General features: G+C 40.5%; 2 protein-coding genes across 13 annotated transcripts in view; one reads left to right on the top strand and one right to left on the bottom strand.

Annotated features, from left to right (window-relative positions):
• The window catches only part of AGFG1 (ArfGAP with FG repeats 1), a 36,014-nt gene extending 32,053 nt beyond the window's left edge, over positions 1 to 3,961 (top strand). For 5 of the 8 annotated variants that reach the window (XM_053985797.1, XM_053985801.1, XM_053985799.1 and 2 more), the window contains 4 exons: positions 535 to 582; positions 1,984 to 2,142; positions 2,753 to 2,844; positions 3,211 to 3,315. In XM_053985797.1, the coding sequence (XP_053841772.1) occupies positions 535 to 582; positions 1,984 to 2,142; positions 2,753 to 2,844; positions 3,211 to 3,270 (359 nt within the window). In that variant the 3' untranslated portion in view covers positions 3,271 to 3,315. Of the gene's footprint in view, positions 1 to 534; positions 583 to 1,983; positions 2,143 to 2,752; positions 2,845 to 3,210 lie in introns of all 8 variants that reach the window. The other 3 variants (XM_053985803.1, XM_053985800.1, XM_053985798.1) reach the window with 2 other exon arrangements.
• On the bottom strand, positions 3,210 to 14,972 carry LOC128811882 (thiamine transporter 2-like). Of its 5 annotated transcripts, none has more exons than XM_053985806.1 (6): positions 14,887 to 14,972; positions 12,965 to 13,121; positions 10,279 to 11,059; positions 8,114 to 8,306; positions 7,468 to 7,609; positions 3,210 to 6,679 (listed from the first exon to the last, which is right to left on the bottom strand). In XM_053985806.1, the coding sequence occupies exons 2-6, from the start codon at positions 13,112 to 13,114 to the stop codon at positions 6,557 to 6,559; spliced, it is 1,389 nt and encodes a 462-aa protein (XP_053841781.1). In that variant the 5' UTR covers positions 13,115 to 13,121; positions 14,887 to 14,972; the 3' UTR covers positions 3,210 to 6,556. The 5 variants fall into 5 exon arrangements, with proteins under 5 accessions (XP_053841781.1, XP_053841782.1, XP_053841783.1 ...); XM_053985807.1 differs by lacking the exon at positions 14,887 to 14,972 and adding an exon at positions 14,246 to 14,327; XM_053985808.1 differs by lacking the exon at positions 14,887 to 14,972 and adding an exon at positions 13,853 to 14,238.
• Positions 14,973 to 16,784: the final 1,812 nt, after the last annotated feature.

Genomic DNA, 16,784 nt, shown 5'->3' with positions numbered 1-16,784 from the left:
TTACACAGCTAAATTTGTTCAGATATTTAATGCCCAAAATACCTTTTTTTCTTTATTTTAATTCCATTCCTAAGTGAGCTAGTGTGGATCATTGTGAGGAATTTGTAGCCTCTTTAGATAAATTTCTTTGAATATGGCACCTCTATCCTTCCACATTCTATACAGCTGGTCCTGGCTCACTGAGATTCCAAGCCTTTGGCAGCATCCTGATGTTCCACACTAGGTGACAGAGATAATGTCTATAAGTAAAGATAATGTTCAGCCCCTTTCAGTGTAAGGTGTAAGCTTATGGCTTGTCCTTTTATGTGTTCTTCCTGCATGAACTTTGCTATTTAGTACATGGGAGATCTGTTTTGTAGAGCTTATTTCTGATGGTTTTCTAGTACTAATCTATTGCTGGTCATGCTATTGATGAAGTGTTTGGTACATATATGTGTATCTATTTCTCTCTCTATATATATATAACTAAGAAATGACTGTTAAAGAGTGTATAAATGATTTGACATTGTCTGGTCTCTTTGTGGCTTCCATAAGGCCTCTCGGGAGCAATGCACTCTCACATATTTCCTCAGGCTCATTTTGGTAGGTGGCCACATTTGATATCAAGTTTCTTGTGGCTAATTGTTCTTGCTTGTAAAAGCTTATTGACAGCTATCTGGTTCTCTGCACGAAGAATTGTGGAAGACTTCTTAAAAATGGAGTGGGTGTGGGTATTTGGCAACTGGGCAGAGGGAGAGAAGAGCATACATAGACATCCTGTTGAGCAACCAAAACAAAACCATTATTGATATCATCCATGGTCACCATATAGTGCTAATGAGTGACTGTTAAGTTTCTGCCAACAGTAGTTTGATAGTTTGATGCCTTTTGGGATATCCCAAGTCCCCTGCTGATATTGTTGTGCTTCTTTTTGCTGTTTTAGCCAAGTTTGCTGTGGAGTAGATGCTCTGCCCACTGTAACTTGACAACAGTGTTAGTACATTAGTTTTGCGTGCACTTGTCAACAGTTTGTCTGTATAATGTCTTGCCCTTGGAACACTTTAGGGGTAAATATTTCAACTGATAATTAAACTATATTCATTAAATGAATTTCATTAGCTTTTTTAAACAGTTGAGCTTGCATAAAATGTAGTTTGTAACATTTCAAAAGAGAAGTCCTGTTTAACTAGCATAGAATACCTGGTGTCTGTATTTGTACCAAAAATCTTTCTATACATTTCTCTTTGCAAGAATAACTCCCAAAAGACTGAATAATGGTTTTGTTACTATACTTTTGCACCTCATGTGCTCCTGTTTATTTGCTGAAGGCATGGGGAAATGCTTATGAGCTGTCTGTTCTTTACTTGAAATGTTCAGCAGAGAATCAGATGAAAAGTTTTGGGCTCTTTTTGTTTTAAGTTCTACCTCAACAGAAAGAGGGTTTGCAACAGGAACTTTGTGTGCAAATAATGTGCATGGTGAGAATCTCCTTAAAGACATTAAAGATGGGATGATAAAAGGGGATGCATGTATCCCTTTGATTTTTTTTTTTTATTTTAATAACCTCCTGTACTGCAGCTTGAAGTTGGAAAATTTTTTCATGCTTTTCTCAGAAGGAGAAAACCAGAGGGGCTTAGGCTGCCTGAACCTGCTTGCTTCTTATGTGCACAGACTTCTACCAGAAAAACTATGGGGGAAATATATGATAACACATGATAATATATGAGAACAAAAAATAATTTCCTCTTCAGAAAGTATATCTGAATGTGCTGGATCGACTAAATTTTAAATAACGCCATTCACTTTTAAAGTGTAAATGCAAATTATGCACCCAGTTGGTGGTGATGGAAGGGAACAAATCCGTTCAGTGGCTGTAGTAGTTGAACCAAACTTTCATCCAGTCACAGAGGGCATTAGAAGACTTTTAACATGGCCTTATAGTAATTTGTTTCATGAAAAATGTGACTTCTTACAAATAATTGCATGTTATTTTTTGCCTACCAGCAGCAACATTTGGTACTGCATCCATGAGCATGCCGGCAGGATTTGGAACTCCTGCCTCCTACAGTCTTCCTACTAGTTATAGTGGCAACTTCCAGCAGCCCACCTTCCCAACCCAGGCAGCTTTCCCTCAACAGACTGCTTTTGCTCAACAGCCAAATGGTAGGTCTGCATGTTTTAGATAACCTTGTCTAAATCAGAAACATGGAGCAAATGGTCTGTCTATAAGTTGGCAATAACGGGTGGATATTTATTTCTACATGAACTTGATAGTAATGTTGATGAAGGGTTCCCACACTGTTCTGGCTCTCTAGTTGAGCCTTCTGACTTGGCTGTGTGCAATTGCGTAATTACCAAACTGAAATTTTACCAAAATCTCATAGTAAAATGGTACATATTCCCAGGCTTAAAGAGGTTTTAGGCAAGAAGGGCTGTTTGGGAATGTCTGCAATACACTATTATATGTTCTCTAACTTCATAGAACACAGGCAAGAGAAAATTGGGAAGTATTTTCTTCCTGAATGGATATGATATCGTAACATTGAAAAAAGTGCATATGTAGAAATTGGAGATTGATAAGTTACGAACAGTTGAAAACAAACAAAAAGCTCAGCCACAGTGTTTTACACTTACATTCCTGATCATGTTTAAGTAGGATCAGTCCTGCTGATTCTGCAGTTCAAACTTACCCTTAATTTTGGCTGGGAGCTGCAGCAAAGAACTCTTTGAACATTGTTTACTAGTATTAATATTTTTTACTTTTCTTTCCAAGGAGCAGGTTTTGCTACATTTGGGCAAGCAAAGCCTGTAGTAACTCCTTTTGGACAAGTTGCAGCTGTTGGAGTATCTAGTAACCCTTTTATGGTGAGTTGTTGCATGTCAATGACTTCTGTATGTCCAAAGAAGAATAGTCTGTAACACTTAATTTAGAGATACACAAAGATTAGGGGTATTCTTTGCTTTTAATAAGGGGAGGCAGCATGTGACTCTCCTAACTGCAGCTCACTATTCGGATGATATGCCATTTGTAAGGATGTTCAGATCAAAGCAGAGGTACTTTCATACATGTTCCCAGAGTAGTGTAATTCCAGAGAAGCAGTAAAAAGCAGATTGCAATATAAAACAGAAGTATTCCCCAGCAGGTTATTTTATTATATTCTGCATTTGATTTACAACATGGGAAAAAATTGTAAATACTTGCCTTATTTTTCTTTGTTCCTTTTCCCCCAGGCTGGTGCACCAACAGGACAATTTCCAACAGGAAGCTCATCAACCAATCCTTTCTTATAGCCTTATAGACACTTTACCCAAAAGAACTCTTATGTGGTCACATAACATCTCTGCGCCTCTTGCACTGTTGTCTTGTTTCACTGATATTAGCTTTAAACACAAAAGAAGTCTTTAAGAAGTAAAAATAAAAGCCTGCATTGTGTACCTTTAAAAAGTTTCAAAAAGGAAAAAAAAACACCTGATACAAAAAACAAGAAAACCAATCCCCCACCAGGTAATAACGTGCAAAACAGAGGGCTGTGGTAACATCCTTGAACCTGTGAGCTGGCAGGTAAAAAGTAGCGGTATCATGTGTATTAAAATTGGCTAATAAGTTATTGCAGATACCACACTCATTATGCTGCAGTACTGTACATATTTTTCTTAGAAAATAGCTATTTGTGCATATCAGTATTTGTAACTTTAACACATTGTTATGTGAAAAACGTTACTGGGGAATAGATCAGCCACTTTAAGGTGCTGTTGTATCTCTTGGAATGAATGAGCTGCATCATTTTAACCATTGATATTGGAAGTCACAAAGTTAAATTGAAGGTTTGTTCATTTCTCAAAATGTTTTCCTTTCCTAAGAGCTCTTCTATTTATACATGCCTAAATCTCTAATGTTAGAGGGATACCTGTCTGCATAATAAAGCTGATCATGTTTTGCTACAGTTTGCAGGTGAAAAAAAATAAATATTAGAAAAAAGAACTGTGTAGCATTATTTCTGTGCAGTAATATTTAGTGGATGAAAATGTACACACTTTGTCTTATACACAGACGAAGTGTCCAAAGCAATGTGTTTAAAGGTGAGCTAAGTTTGAAATTTTCACATGCCTCACTTGGATGTGTTTCTCTTTGTCCTTGTGATGAAGCTCACTGTTCTAGCTCAAGTGAAGTGACCTGTCACACATGAGAGTGTTAGGTGAGGTTTGGATTGTTTGAATAGAGTATATCATGAAGGACACTGGAAGCACTGTGAAGGGTTGTTATTGGAGAGAAGGTTTGCAGCAAAAGACACCTTATTATGGGTAACTAATGACAGGCTCTAAACAAGCCTTAGTTGTGGTCTGAACAGAGTGTGTAACAGCAGGCCAAGGGACCACAGATGTAATAGTCCTCTCTTTATTAAAAACTGATACATATCAGTAAGAGCTCCTGTGGAATATTAAATTTTTTTTTCTAATTTTCAGAAATATCTCCTGCCATACTGCAGTGAAATTTGTAGAGGGAAAAATGTTTGGCTTGTCTTCTTCTGTAACAGTGATAAGGTTCAAGAAAAATATAACTGCATCAAAGTAGTTTTAAAAATCTCTGTTTTAAACAGAGATCATTTGGCTACCGTTCAAGTGTAATACTGGAACTAAGCAAATAATGTAAGTATATTGTGAATACATAAACTGAAAGCTTAAAGGTTTCTGACCAGCTGGAGAATAAAATTGTTACGGCTTTCAGGATAACAGGAATAAATAAGGTGAGACTGATTTTTTTAAAAAGAACGTGCAAGTCCATTTGAGATAAACATGAAAATTCTTCAAGGTAAGACATTGCACTTGTAATTGACTGCCTGAATGTCAGACAGGTTTTTCTAGGGCATCTGAAAGATTTGACTTCTGCTTGTAAAAGCATTTATGCTAATGCTTTTCACTTTTGTTGCCTGTCAATGGAGGTTGTAATTGCTTTTTGTTTGTTTTTGTTTTTTAAACTTCAGAGATACCAAACAGGAGACAGGCAGCTCATAAAACATGCTGCCTGTAAGTTTTCGGTACTTAAATGACTGCTTTTGTCCTGTTGGTATATTTAAAATAGGCTTGAAGTCTCTCTTGTTTCTGACGGAGACTGCTTGACAGTGTGGTGTTCAGTTCCCAATGTTCTCTGGGGAATTCATTGAAAAATCCCCAGCAGCTGGAGGTTTGCAGGGTATTAGTGACACCCTTACTCTCACCACTGTATTTTAGCACAGTGTAAATAGTTGTAACTCTCCCTGTTCACCAGCCTTGGCTGTTTTGGATAGTAAGAAGTAAATGCAATGGAGAGTGGAGAACTGCAAGGGTTCAGCAGGGATTGTGGAATACTTAAAAATGCTTAGTCTAGAGAACTGGACCAAATCAAAGAGATGTTGTCAAGGAGATTAAAAGTTATGGAAGAGCAACAATTCTTTGCCCTCTTCACTTACAGTGGTGTAAATTAGGCTTTGGGCAAGGGCTAATGAGATCAGCATCTATAGAGATGGTTCTAATCCAAATATTACTGCTGAGATACTGAAACTGATTGAAGTATGCAAGACATGTAGTTTAGAATGTGCTGCAGAAGTAGTGGAATACTGTATTTTCCATAACTGAATTAACTGCAAATAAAAGTTTTGCAACTTTTAACTATAGGCAAGCACACCTCTTTAGTCTGTGTTCACGGATTTTAGATTTGTCAAATTCCAGATAAGCTGAAGATCTTGTATTGTTTTGAGTCTTCTATATACTGAGCATAAACTGACACCATAGGTGTTTCATTGATCAGGTTTTAAAATAGCTGTATTTACAAAATGAATTTTTCACCCCGATTTTAAATGTTTTTATCATGGAAATCTCTGCAGTTGTTCCCTCAATTGTTCATGCAAATAGCATAGTTGCCTAAAAGCTGTATTTTTATGCTTTAGCATCAGAGCACTTCACTTGATAACTTTAGACCCCTTATACAGAAAGTAATATGGAGACCTAGATTAGACTTCAGTCCTAAACATCAGCTGGTACAAGTGTAAGAAGATGCTGCACTTGCAGGACCATCCTGAGTTCTGTAAGGCAGATGTGATATCCGGTTGAAAAAGCCTTAAGATTTCCAAAGGCCTCTGTGACAAATTTTCTGACAGGTCATTGTATGGTTCAACTGCTTTAGATTCCCTGGGCATGTCTGATGGTCTTCTGTCAGTAAATAAATTGCCTTAAATTTCTGCATTTGATGGAAATACTCAGTAGAAGGGAAAGTCCCAAGGTTGTTCTCGGAGTTCCTCTGGTGTGAGGTTGAGGCATTTGTATGTCCTTGTGCTCACTGAGCCTTAATAGAAATTTGTATGTCAGATCACTAAACTTGAAGACTGATTGAGGAATGTTTGTGGAATGTTTGTATTAAACTGCTGGTGAAGAAAATGGACCAAATCCTGTTGACAAAGCTCTCTGTGCAGTAGGCTCATAAACAGCTTGCTTCAACCTGGACCAGTTTTGCTTGATTGAACATTATATTTCTCCTGATTTGTTGTCCAGATGATGGAGCCTTCTGCATCATTCCTTGTAATTATTGCTTTTGTCTCAGTTGTTAAGGGGCAGTGCTTTCAGCAGCCACACTTGTATTTCTGCATTTGATGGAAATTATGGTGTATATGCTTCTGATCAGGAAAATTCCAGTTATGACTGTGAAGTAGCTGCCATAAATGAGAAACTGGGAAATGGAGGTGGGGAAGGAGAAAAGTTATTATCTAACAGCAAAAACAGTTTTTGACTCTAAGGGGCGTCCCTCCATTGCTGCCTTCCCTTCCCTGTCACCTGTGCCCAGAATCACCCCATCTTGGGAGGATTCAAGAAGTCTGGACTGCTTGACTTTACACTGTAGAAGTTCTGTGGTTGTAAAAGGGGGAGAGAATGCTCTGTTATGTACTTCCCCACCTCAGTAAGGGAGGACAGCTGTCCTCCCTGTAAGGAAGGACACTTTTTCTCTTCTCTGGAAACATGAAACCTAGAGACTTAGACTCATTCAATGTCTAAGTTAAAACTAATTTTAGAAATTTAATGGGGAAATGCAATGAGTTAATTTTCAGAATTACAGTAACTTTAAATGTGTGTCCACTGGAACTATGTAACTTAGCATTACCCTAGTAATAGGCCTATAGGTTGTCTTTCAGCTGGCTTCCTGCTTCTGGTTAGGGTATTTTGACTATAAACTTGTGAATAGTAATCCTTTAATTTAAAGAATACCCAGAGTAATAGGAGGTCACCTTTGCCCTCTGTTCTGTGAACATAGAATATTTTCCAGTCATCCCAGCATTGGGAGGCCTAGAGGACAAGCAGGTTGTAGTAGTTCAAGCCAGTTTGCTTTAAATGAGCCTTTTTCCAGTTGAGTAACTGTCCTGAGCTTGCACCTGAGCTTGCACATTACCACAGGCTAATCTTGGAGTAGAGCCTGCTTTGGAGGAGAGTAGGGGAACTAAGCAGTGGGACTCAGTGCCTTACCTGAGTGCTGATATCCAGTCCCAGACCTCTTGAATCTACTACAACAACAGTTAAAATCGTCTGAATCGCCAATGCAACAAAGTTGTTGAAGCCAAACATCAAAGCATAACGCTCCATGCTGAGGTTGACAGCAATCTGAAACCTGACAATGAATGCACAGGTTCACAAAACCATGGAGAGCAAGAACAGGTGGATGCACTTTACTTATGGGAACAGCTCAATGAGCACAGAGCACTCTTCAAAGGACAAGGTCACTTCAGTCTTGGCTTTTAAGCTTTATCAGCTTCATTTTGACAGACATTGCTTGTTTTTTTCTGGCTTTGTGACTTTGTGCATCTTATTTACCCTTGACTTAAATGAATATTTTTGCTGAATATCTGTGTATATTCATTGGATCATTTTGAGAATACTCATACATTGGTCATTGAACAGCCAAGTGCAGAAGCTACCTTGTTCTGACTTGGAGTGTACTATGGTAATGGTTAGATCTTATAATTGTATCCAGTTTTATACAGGCTAGAAACAATATATGCTGCTGTCATAACCTATTTATATTTGGGGAAATGTCTAGTAAAATTTTGATAAATATAAAAATTTGACAGTGATTTAAATCAATTGAGTTAGAACAGTTGTATGTTGTACTTACGTTGCTATTGTTATAAGGAGCATATAGCAAGCTTTAAATGCAAGGTAACCAGCATAACATGCCCAGATGTTGTCAGTGAAGTGCATAAGAAGCAGAGAACCAGAATCCAGTGCAGAGAAAATTCCCAAAGCCAGTTCTCCAGAGAGATCCCAGTTTACTTTGACATATCCAACTGCCATGGATGTTGCTGAACCTAAGAATTGAAAAGCAGTAATTAAAACTTCAAAACATTATCATTGAGAGCCATTGCATAACTGTCATTGGATCATGCCAGGAGCTCCTCAGTCTTGGTCACAGTGGACTTTGGTAATGGATTATGTTTCTTGTTAGGGGTGTGGGAGTCTTCCATTAATTTGGATGATTTCCTCCTTGCTTAGACCCTTTACTGACTGAAGGGCTCTGGGAAAGTGCCTCATGCCTAAGGCTGCAGGCAGCAGTGCACAGTCTATTGCTCTGTTTTTAGACAATTACAAGCAAAAAGAAGAACAATCCCACCAAGCATTTTCTGCCAAAATATGTATAATGAGTTTAGTTACTTCATGTGAAGTTCTTCATGGAAAGAAAATCTTAGTACTGCATGCTTTTTTTTAATGGAAGTGTATTTTCAGTTTCTGATGAAAAACCTTATGAAGTTGCATTTGTCAATGTCTTATTGGCCATCACATGTAGCAAAACCCTTATTTGAGTCTATTACAGTGTAGCAAACCCCATGTTCTCAGGTGAACTAGCACAAAAACTGGAGTTTGTTTTCTGGTTGTATGTGCTCTTCATCAGAATTCCAAAAATTGAAACAAACCACCCCCTTTGGTCCAACCCTGCCATGAGCAGTGGTTCCCAGTGCTGTGAGTGCCTTCTGTACTCAAAGTTGTGTCAAGTGCCAGAGGGTATAAGTGCATTAAAGACTTGGGGAACACTATTCAAAGCAGTAGTCAGAAGTCTGGAATAGCTTCAGTAAAATGGATTTTCATGCTGATTGCAGGGAGGAAAAGTAAACTGACAATTCCCTGTAAAAGTGTGGGATGCAGCTCCTGGAATGTAGGGGAATGTACAGCTGTGTAAATGGGAGCTCCAAAAGGAGGCTGTATTGGTGCTGCACAGCTAAGTAAATGAAGTTTCACTTTAGCCATATCCTTCTCTTCTGTGGCTAAAGAGAAATGGAATTTGGGTGGACCAGGTAACTAATTGAGAGGCAGAATGGCTGAGGTTGGAAGAGAGATGGAGATCACATGGCCCTGCTAAAAGCTGAGTCAACTAAAGGAAGCTGCTCAGGATGGTGCCTAGGTTTTGACTCTAGGATGGAGAGTCCACACCTCTGGCCAACCTGTTCCTGTTTAAAATCACCCTTGGAATAAAAATGTTCTGTGTTTAAGTGGAACTTTGCTTGATTTTGTGCCCCTTGACTCTTATCCTGTCACTGGGCACCACTGGGAAGAGCCTGGTTCCATCCTCTTTGCTCCTCCCCTTCAAGTCTATGCACATTAATAAGATTCCTTGTTTTTCAAGGGTAAACAATTACAGTGTTCTCAGCCTTGTCATATCACAGAAATGGTTTCACAAATTCTAAGTTGGAAGGGACCCACAAGGATCATCAAGTCCAAGTCTGAAGTGAATGGCCCATACAGGGGTTGAACACACAACCTTTGTTGTGGCAAACATGCCAATCAGGACACAGATGTAGTTGCAGAATATTTGTTGAGCAGCACTTAGGTTGAAATTATTTTTAATCCAGTGTCTAAATAGACAATTTCACAGTATGCTCTGAGTAGTATTTAGAGCAATGCATCTGCTAACATGTTCTTTTAATTCTTAAACCAGCCAGTTTAAGGTGTATTTGAGGGAGGAATATGCAAGATAACATTGCACAGGGTTTTGATGTGCTTACCTGAGGTTTAAGACATGGTCTAAATGGAGCTGTAAACTTAAAACTCTTAAAACATTTTGGCGGAATGAGTCTCCTCTAAGAAGGAAAAGCTTATTTATATATGTTTTTTTAGACTGATTTTGAAGAGCCCACTGTAAAAGCTTATAGTAAAATCATGCTTTGCATACTGTTTATCTCTGTCTGTTTACTTTAGTCCTCATCGGAGATGGAAAGGCACCGAACACATTGCTGAAGAAACCCTCAGCAGAGGATGGGTTACAAGTACTGGAAAATGACTGCTTACCCAAAAAAGTTGCTATTGCTTCGACAGCTCCATTGTACACTGCGGAGCTGTGCGAGGGGGCTCGGAAGTCCCACAGCAGCTGCACATAATTCACCACCTGGTTAAAGCCGGCCGTGGCCAGAGCCCACCACAGGGACCAGTAGAGGAGCTTGCGGGAGCCGTAGCAATCCCTCAGGTCCCTGCCCAGCTGCAGCAGCACGCTGAGCATGTGCCTGTGGGGCCCGGCATTGCCAGCCTGGGGCTGGGGGGTCGGGGTCCTGGCAGCAGCATCGGGGCTCCTTTCCTCTTGGCAGCTCGAGGGCCCTGGCAGAGGCTCAGGGGCATCTCTCCTGTGGAAGAACATGCTCCTCTGGGGCATGGGCAGGAAGAACGCGCACAGGAACGCCAGGGACACGGAAGCCAAGGTAATGGCGTTGAGGTAGAAGTAGGAGACGTGTGCTAAGGACACCAGCAGCTGTCCCAGCACGGCGGCCACGGTGGCTGCCACCAGAGTGACACTCCTGCAGTAGCTGGTGACCTTCTGGTAGTGTTGGGTGCTGACCACGCTGTAGATGTAGGCGTAATAGGCCACCTCGGTGGCTGTGACCATGCCATAGAAGAATTCCACCAGCTGCATGGCCAGCACTCCATGTGCAAAGAGCAGCAGGAGCCACGTGACGATGAGGCTGATGCCCTGCAGGAGGAGGACGGGCTTGTAGCGCACGTAGTCTGTGAGCAGGAACACTGGGAAAAGCAGAGCGAGGTAGGAGTATGTCCAAACTGGCAGAATCTGGTTGGTAACCTAGAACAGAACAAAAGTGGAAACGCTAAAAGAGACAAGCAAAAAAGGCCCCAACCCCCGCCTACTTTAAAAATACCCTTTTGGATGGTGTTACTGCTGGAACATAGTTGTGATGATATGAAACATTGAATTGTGTGAACAGTGCAGGCTTAAGTTACAGGGATGTGACTTCACTATGTAAGGACCAAAGACAGTCATGCTATGCTCCATTAAAGAAATAGATAGATTGGCTTAAAAATTAATTCCAATAAAGGCCTATGAAAAGGATATTTTGATGTGCAGCTGTTTAAAGTACTAGTAACTTTGTGTCTGATGTAAGTCTCTCAAATCCTATTCCCTACAGTGCCTGAAAATTAAGGCCTGGTTTAACTTAATGTGAGTCACTGTATGCCTTTGGTCACCTCTTTCCCTTGTTAGGTATAGAAAAAAAAGAAGCATGTGCCTCTTACAAAGGGGAACTGGAACTGCACATAGTGTGTTGCTGCTACTAGGGTATTGCATCTTCTATGTTTTTTCTGATTTAAAGTGTAAGAAGTAAGGAAGTCTTTCAGTAAGTTTAAGTTGGGCTTCAATATATAGATGCCCTGTGAAGAAATTCTTTCTCTTTTTTTTAAAACTGCTCTGAATTTGGGTTGGAAGGTGCTGTTTGTGGTTGCCACTAAAGCTCAGTGCTTTTCCAGGTAGTTTGGGCACACCTGGGGCAGGTATCCATCTTTTCAATGCACATCACAAAGCGACCTTCTTCTGTGACTCTAAGTTGCGTGTTTTGGGGAGATCTCACCCAGTAATTGTGGGGCTTGCTGAGGTATCCATTCCTGATCTCTTGTTCTCTGCTTAAGCAATTAGATGAGAAAGGAACTGTATCAAATGCTGGAGGAATGCTTTTTACTTTTGAACAGGTACTGGAATGAGTTGCATGGTGAGCTGCAGGTTCACTGTATCTTTCTGTGTGACTTCTTTTGTTTTTCTGAACTTAGAATTACCTCATGGAATTAACTCACTGGAGGTGTGTTTGACTGAAAGAGACAATATTTGTACTGTGCTTGATTTTGAGTTAAGGATTCTTGCTGAAATCAGAATTAAGGCATTCTATGATGCTATCTGTGTGATTTATATAAGAAATAATGCTTTCCTTTGTGTTCAAAAAAAAAAAAAAAAGGGGGGGGGGGAAGAAAAAACTCCCTGACTACCTAAACCACAAACCTTTTTTCAGCAGAAATCTTGGGTTCACAGTGTGCTGGTAGATTCTGCCTTAACATTTGCTACTGCACATCAGGAATGACTGTTCTTCATATTAGCGGTATGTGGGTGTAGCAAGCCTGTGTTTTCTAATTATACTGCTAGCTCTATGACTCAGTCACATGTTGGCCACATCCCCTTTTGTTGCGAGGTGTACTCCTGAAGCAGCCAGTGCTGAACACAAGAGTATAGCAGGGAAACTTGGAGTGCATGTTTTTGTCAAAAAACCCCAATTTTTCTGCATGTGAACCTAATCTCCACAGTTAATGAATGCATGGAATATAGGAAATAAGCTTACAACTCATAAGGGGAAGGCTGCTTAGCTGAGAAGGCTGCTTAGCTTTCTTATGTTTTGAAATCAATTCTGTCAGTGTAATCAATTCCATGGTAAGTATAAAGAAATGTCTCCTCTGGGGTGGAGAGAGGAACTAGCTGACCTGATTTTGCCAAAAATATTAACTACCAAAGGGGTTTCAAAGTCCTAAGAATGTATGGACTTTAGAGTTTGGACCTCCTGTCAAAGAGGTGACTTCTTACTCTTTTCCAGAAGCATCTTAAATATGGGCCTTTAGATAAAATATTCACACTTCATCTTCCCTTTAGTTACTACTGTAAGGCCTAATGCTTTAAGCATTTTAGTTACTGCTTAAGAGAATAGTTACATACCTCTTCAGTTGTTAGGTTTTTGTCTGGTCCTGTTAGATAGGGGGTGAGAAAAGATTCTGATGGCCTCATTGTGGTGAAAAATCCATTTGCACAGATGATCACTGTGGGATAAATCCAGCTGTGGCTTACAGCTCCCTTCCAGCAATCCATAATTTACCTAAACAAAAAATAAAAAGGTGGCAAAGGAAGAATAGATGCTCCTCACAGTTGGTAAAAATTCATTTTCAAGTTTAGTTTTTAACTAGACCTACACTCACTCCCCTGAAGCCATAACCACCAGTGAAGGCTGTGGTGGTGGCATCCAGTGTAACTGTACTTAGGGGGATGGGTGGCAGTGTGACAGCCAAGGGCTGCCCGCAGAGGTGACTCAGATGTCTGGCTGGTGTGCAGATGGAACCAAACCACTGATCTCAAGCTCTCCTGCACTGAGCTGCATGCCTGGATCTCCTGTTAGGCAGGGACACCTCTGGCAGTTACTCCTGAGGCTGAGATTCTTTGCTGCAACAGAGTCTTGGTAAGTGACTAGCGGTGTGCTCAGCCTCGAAACCTTGGCTAAGTCATATAAAGAACTTATTGCATATATTGCAGAATGGAAGCAGTTGACCAAATCTGGGACTAGGCGTGGTCTAAGCTGCACCCAGTCTCCTCTCAGAGGAGTTTAGAACCCAGTGACTTAGCAGGAGGGTCTCTCTGACAGTTTTACCTGATCTTGTCATCTCTGCACTAAGTCAAGCACACTTTCCTGTTGAGTCTTGTTATCTAAATCTGTCATTTACCACTGAACTTTGCTATATTGATAAAGGGCTTTGTCACTTCTGTCTTGTGAGTGATGTGCATGGCTCCAGCTGTGCCACGTGCCTAAGCCAGTGTTCCCCCCTCTGAACCTGCCTGGCATCACAGCTGCAGCTTGGAAATGAGCAACTGGATCAAGGTGCATCAGCCCTGGTAAACTCTGGATTGTCTGTCAAAGGTTGTTCATAGTGACGTGCTTAGGGCTGAGTGGCTGTGCTGTAGCAGAATAAAGTTCCATTACAGTCTCATTTCTGAATAAATGAGTGGGCAAAGTGTGAGATTAAAGCTCATTCTGTGTGCTCAAGGAGGTTTTTTCTGTTGATTTGCAAATCTGCTTGAATTTTTTGTTGATTTTGTTGATTTGATACAATGACCATGCAAACGTTGTTGATGGCAATAAAAGCCATCAGGCAGCTCAACCCATTGTGACCTCACCATCTTTCTTGCACTCCAGTCATTGGAGAGGGTAAAGAAAGATCCAGAAACTACCTGCTTAGACTTAGAATAGAGAACTATTGACTTCACTTTTGAAAGTGATGACCAAAAGGAAAAGGAGGCTTGTTTCTTCAGTGTAGTTAGCAGCAAAAAACAGTCTAGAAAAATTTGGTTTTTAAAGTTTATTTTACTACTTTTGTGTTAAAAAGTCAATTTCACTGATCCTGAAAATAAGTGAAACACTGTTTTCAATCATAAGCAAATGAAAGCAAAGTATTTGCTGATGTTTAATCATGCTGTGTATCTTAAATTACTGAATTCCATTCTATAGCAGGCACTTTTGAAAAAGTGCTTCTGCTTGCACTGTGAGATGATATCCATTAAAATGTAATATAAATTGTACGTTATAAAGACAATATTTTTGTGACCTCAGAGGAATGTTAGAAAAAGCAGCCCTAACCTTGTAACTTGATTTTTAAAAATTGCCGCTGTCATCTTTCTCTTACAAATAATTGTAAATAAAATATAGTCTCTAGTATCTTTAACTCAAGACCTTATTTGAAATGTGATAAAAATATAAAAATTAAACCCTGGGCTGATCAGTAACATCTGCATAAATCTTGCATCACCTCCAAATGCACTGAGCAAGTGAGTAGCCAGTACACTCCCAAATAATTCCAACAGTGATGAATTACCTGTCAAGGCTCTGGCTGTGGTGCATTTCCTGTGGATTCAGGTGCAGTTCTTCCTAGGATGACTTTGTCTTGCAGAGAAGTCAGAAACCACCCTTTTGAGCTGGTGGTAGTCAGAAATTTCTGTAACTGTTTTTCCAAAAAGTTATTTCTAAAATTGATAAAATGTTATCAGAATTTAAATAATAATAATAATAACAACTTGTCATAGCTGTTCTTTCTTGCAGAACTTGTCCATGAAGATTGCAGGGAAAGTGTTCTTTATGGGTTTTGTCAGCAAACTGAGTTCTATTTTTAAGATAAAACTATAAGACTTAGTGCAGCTAATGATTAATAAAACCTGTTGTGACAAGAAAGCAATGATTGCATTCTTTCTGTTAATAAATACCTTTAAAAGCTCTGGTCTCTGATTCATGGAAAGGCAGATAGCCAGTTTTACAGTTTGGGCTAACAGTGTCCTTGTCCTGTGCATAGCAGAGGCCTCTGGGCTCATGGGGTCTGCTCTGACTGTCCTGGCTTTGCTGGGGCTTTGGAAAGTAGAACAGCACATGCTTCCTACTATTAATTGGCCAGGAATTATTTCTGTATGAGGACAGATGTGTCCTTTAAGGACAAATGAACAAAATTAAATTGCTAAATCTAGGTCCTAGGCTAAAAAATCAACAGGCTTGCTTCAGAGAAATGCTACTGCTTTTCTTTCCTTTACCCATTATTTTTTTAGACTGTACTGCCTGCATCTTCCAAGGTTCCTCAGAGGCTGGAGTTCACCCTGAAGCCTGTTGGTAGGACGTGTGTTGACCCTGGGAGCAGATGCTGGAGGGCCCTTTGTGAGCTCTACAGAGCCTGGTCTGGTCCTGCAGGTATGGGAGGTTCCCTCAGTGCTGAGGTGTGGTGCAACCAGGCAGGAAGTGCTCAGGGGAGCCAGGCCTGCCTCTGCCCTTCATCCTCCTCCCTGGCCAAAGGCTTCCGAGGCAGGGCGAGAGCCTTGGGAAGGGAAGGTGCTGCTGGGCAGGGGCTGAAAGGGCTGCTGGCTCCTGTTTCTCTGGTAGCCCCCACAGTGCTTGGGCAGTACCTGCATGTTTTGAAAACAAACACACTATTTGTTCCTTCCTTGTTTGCTCAAACTGGCCTTACACTTATTGGACTGTATCTTCATGGAGGATTTGTGCCCAACCCCACCAATGTTTCAAAGGTAATTAGTGGTGTATTTAGAGGGGGTTGCAGCTATGGGGAGGAATGTGCCCAGCTCTGGAGTTCCATGGAGTTTGCATGGAAACCTTTAACACACTGGAAGAAAAACAAGCAATACTAAAAGCTGCTAGGAGAGGTGGATGTGTTGAGAATTTCCTTCTCCTGCAGAGCTAGACAGCCTGTGGTTCCAGCCTTCCTTGTAGCCTGCCAAGTCTCAGCTATCTCCTCTCCAGAGTTTGTGTGTTCAGGTATACAAACACACAGGTGCATGTGTGTATCTTACTCTTGTAGAAACCTCTGATTGCTGGGTGAGTTCTGATTTGCAGCTGAAAACCCAGGATAACAAGGCCTTGTCTTTCTCCTCCTAACACTCCTAAGAGCTGCCTTCTTCCTCCCCTATTCCCCCCATAATGCTTCCTGCCAGCTTCCAACCTCAGAATCATTATTTTGGAGATTAGTGAGACTAGGAATTGATTCTTTTTTCTTTAAAGTCTTATCTGTTTTCTGAATGTGGTTTTCTCTAAAGCTGCAAGCCAAATACATTGTGTCTGCTGTGCTCCTTTGCTCCTCAGTGGCATCCTACAGACACAGAGTTCGCTCTAGCCAGAACATAAGAATGGAGCTGAAAATATGAAGTTCCTCTTTTTAATTTAAACACAAGCTCTTGTTAACTTCTAGTCTGGGACTGACATCTAGTTGTAAACTGAATG

The sequence above is a fragment of the Vidua macroura genome, chromosome 10 (genome assembly GCF_024509145.1).
Source record: "Vidua macroura isolate BioBank_ID:100142 chromosome 10, ASM2450914v1, whole genome shotgun sequence".
NCBI lineage: Eukaryota > Metazoa > Chordata > Aves > Passeriformes > Viduidae > Vidua > Vidua macroura.
Note: the sequence above shows the minus strand (reverse complement) of the source record. Positions and strands in the feature narration are given on the sequence as shown.

Bases quoted from the DNA above. Each gene is read 5' to 3' on its own strand.
- LOC128811882 (XM_053985806.1), bottom strand. From the start codon at position 13,114: ATGGATTGCTGGAAGGGAGCTGTAAGCCACAGCTGGATTTATCCCACA. The intron at 11,060-12,964 runs GTATGTAACTAT...GTTCTGTTCTAG, and splicing joins AAAACCTAACAACTGAAGAG to GTTACCAACCAGATTCTGCC. The intron at 6,680-7,467 runs GTAAGGCACTGA...TCCATTTCCCAG, and splicing joins GACTGGATATCAGCACTCAG to TTTCTCATTTATGGCAGCTA.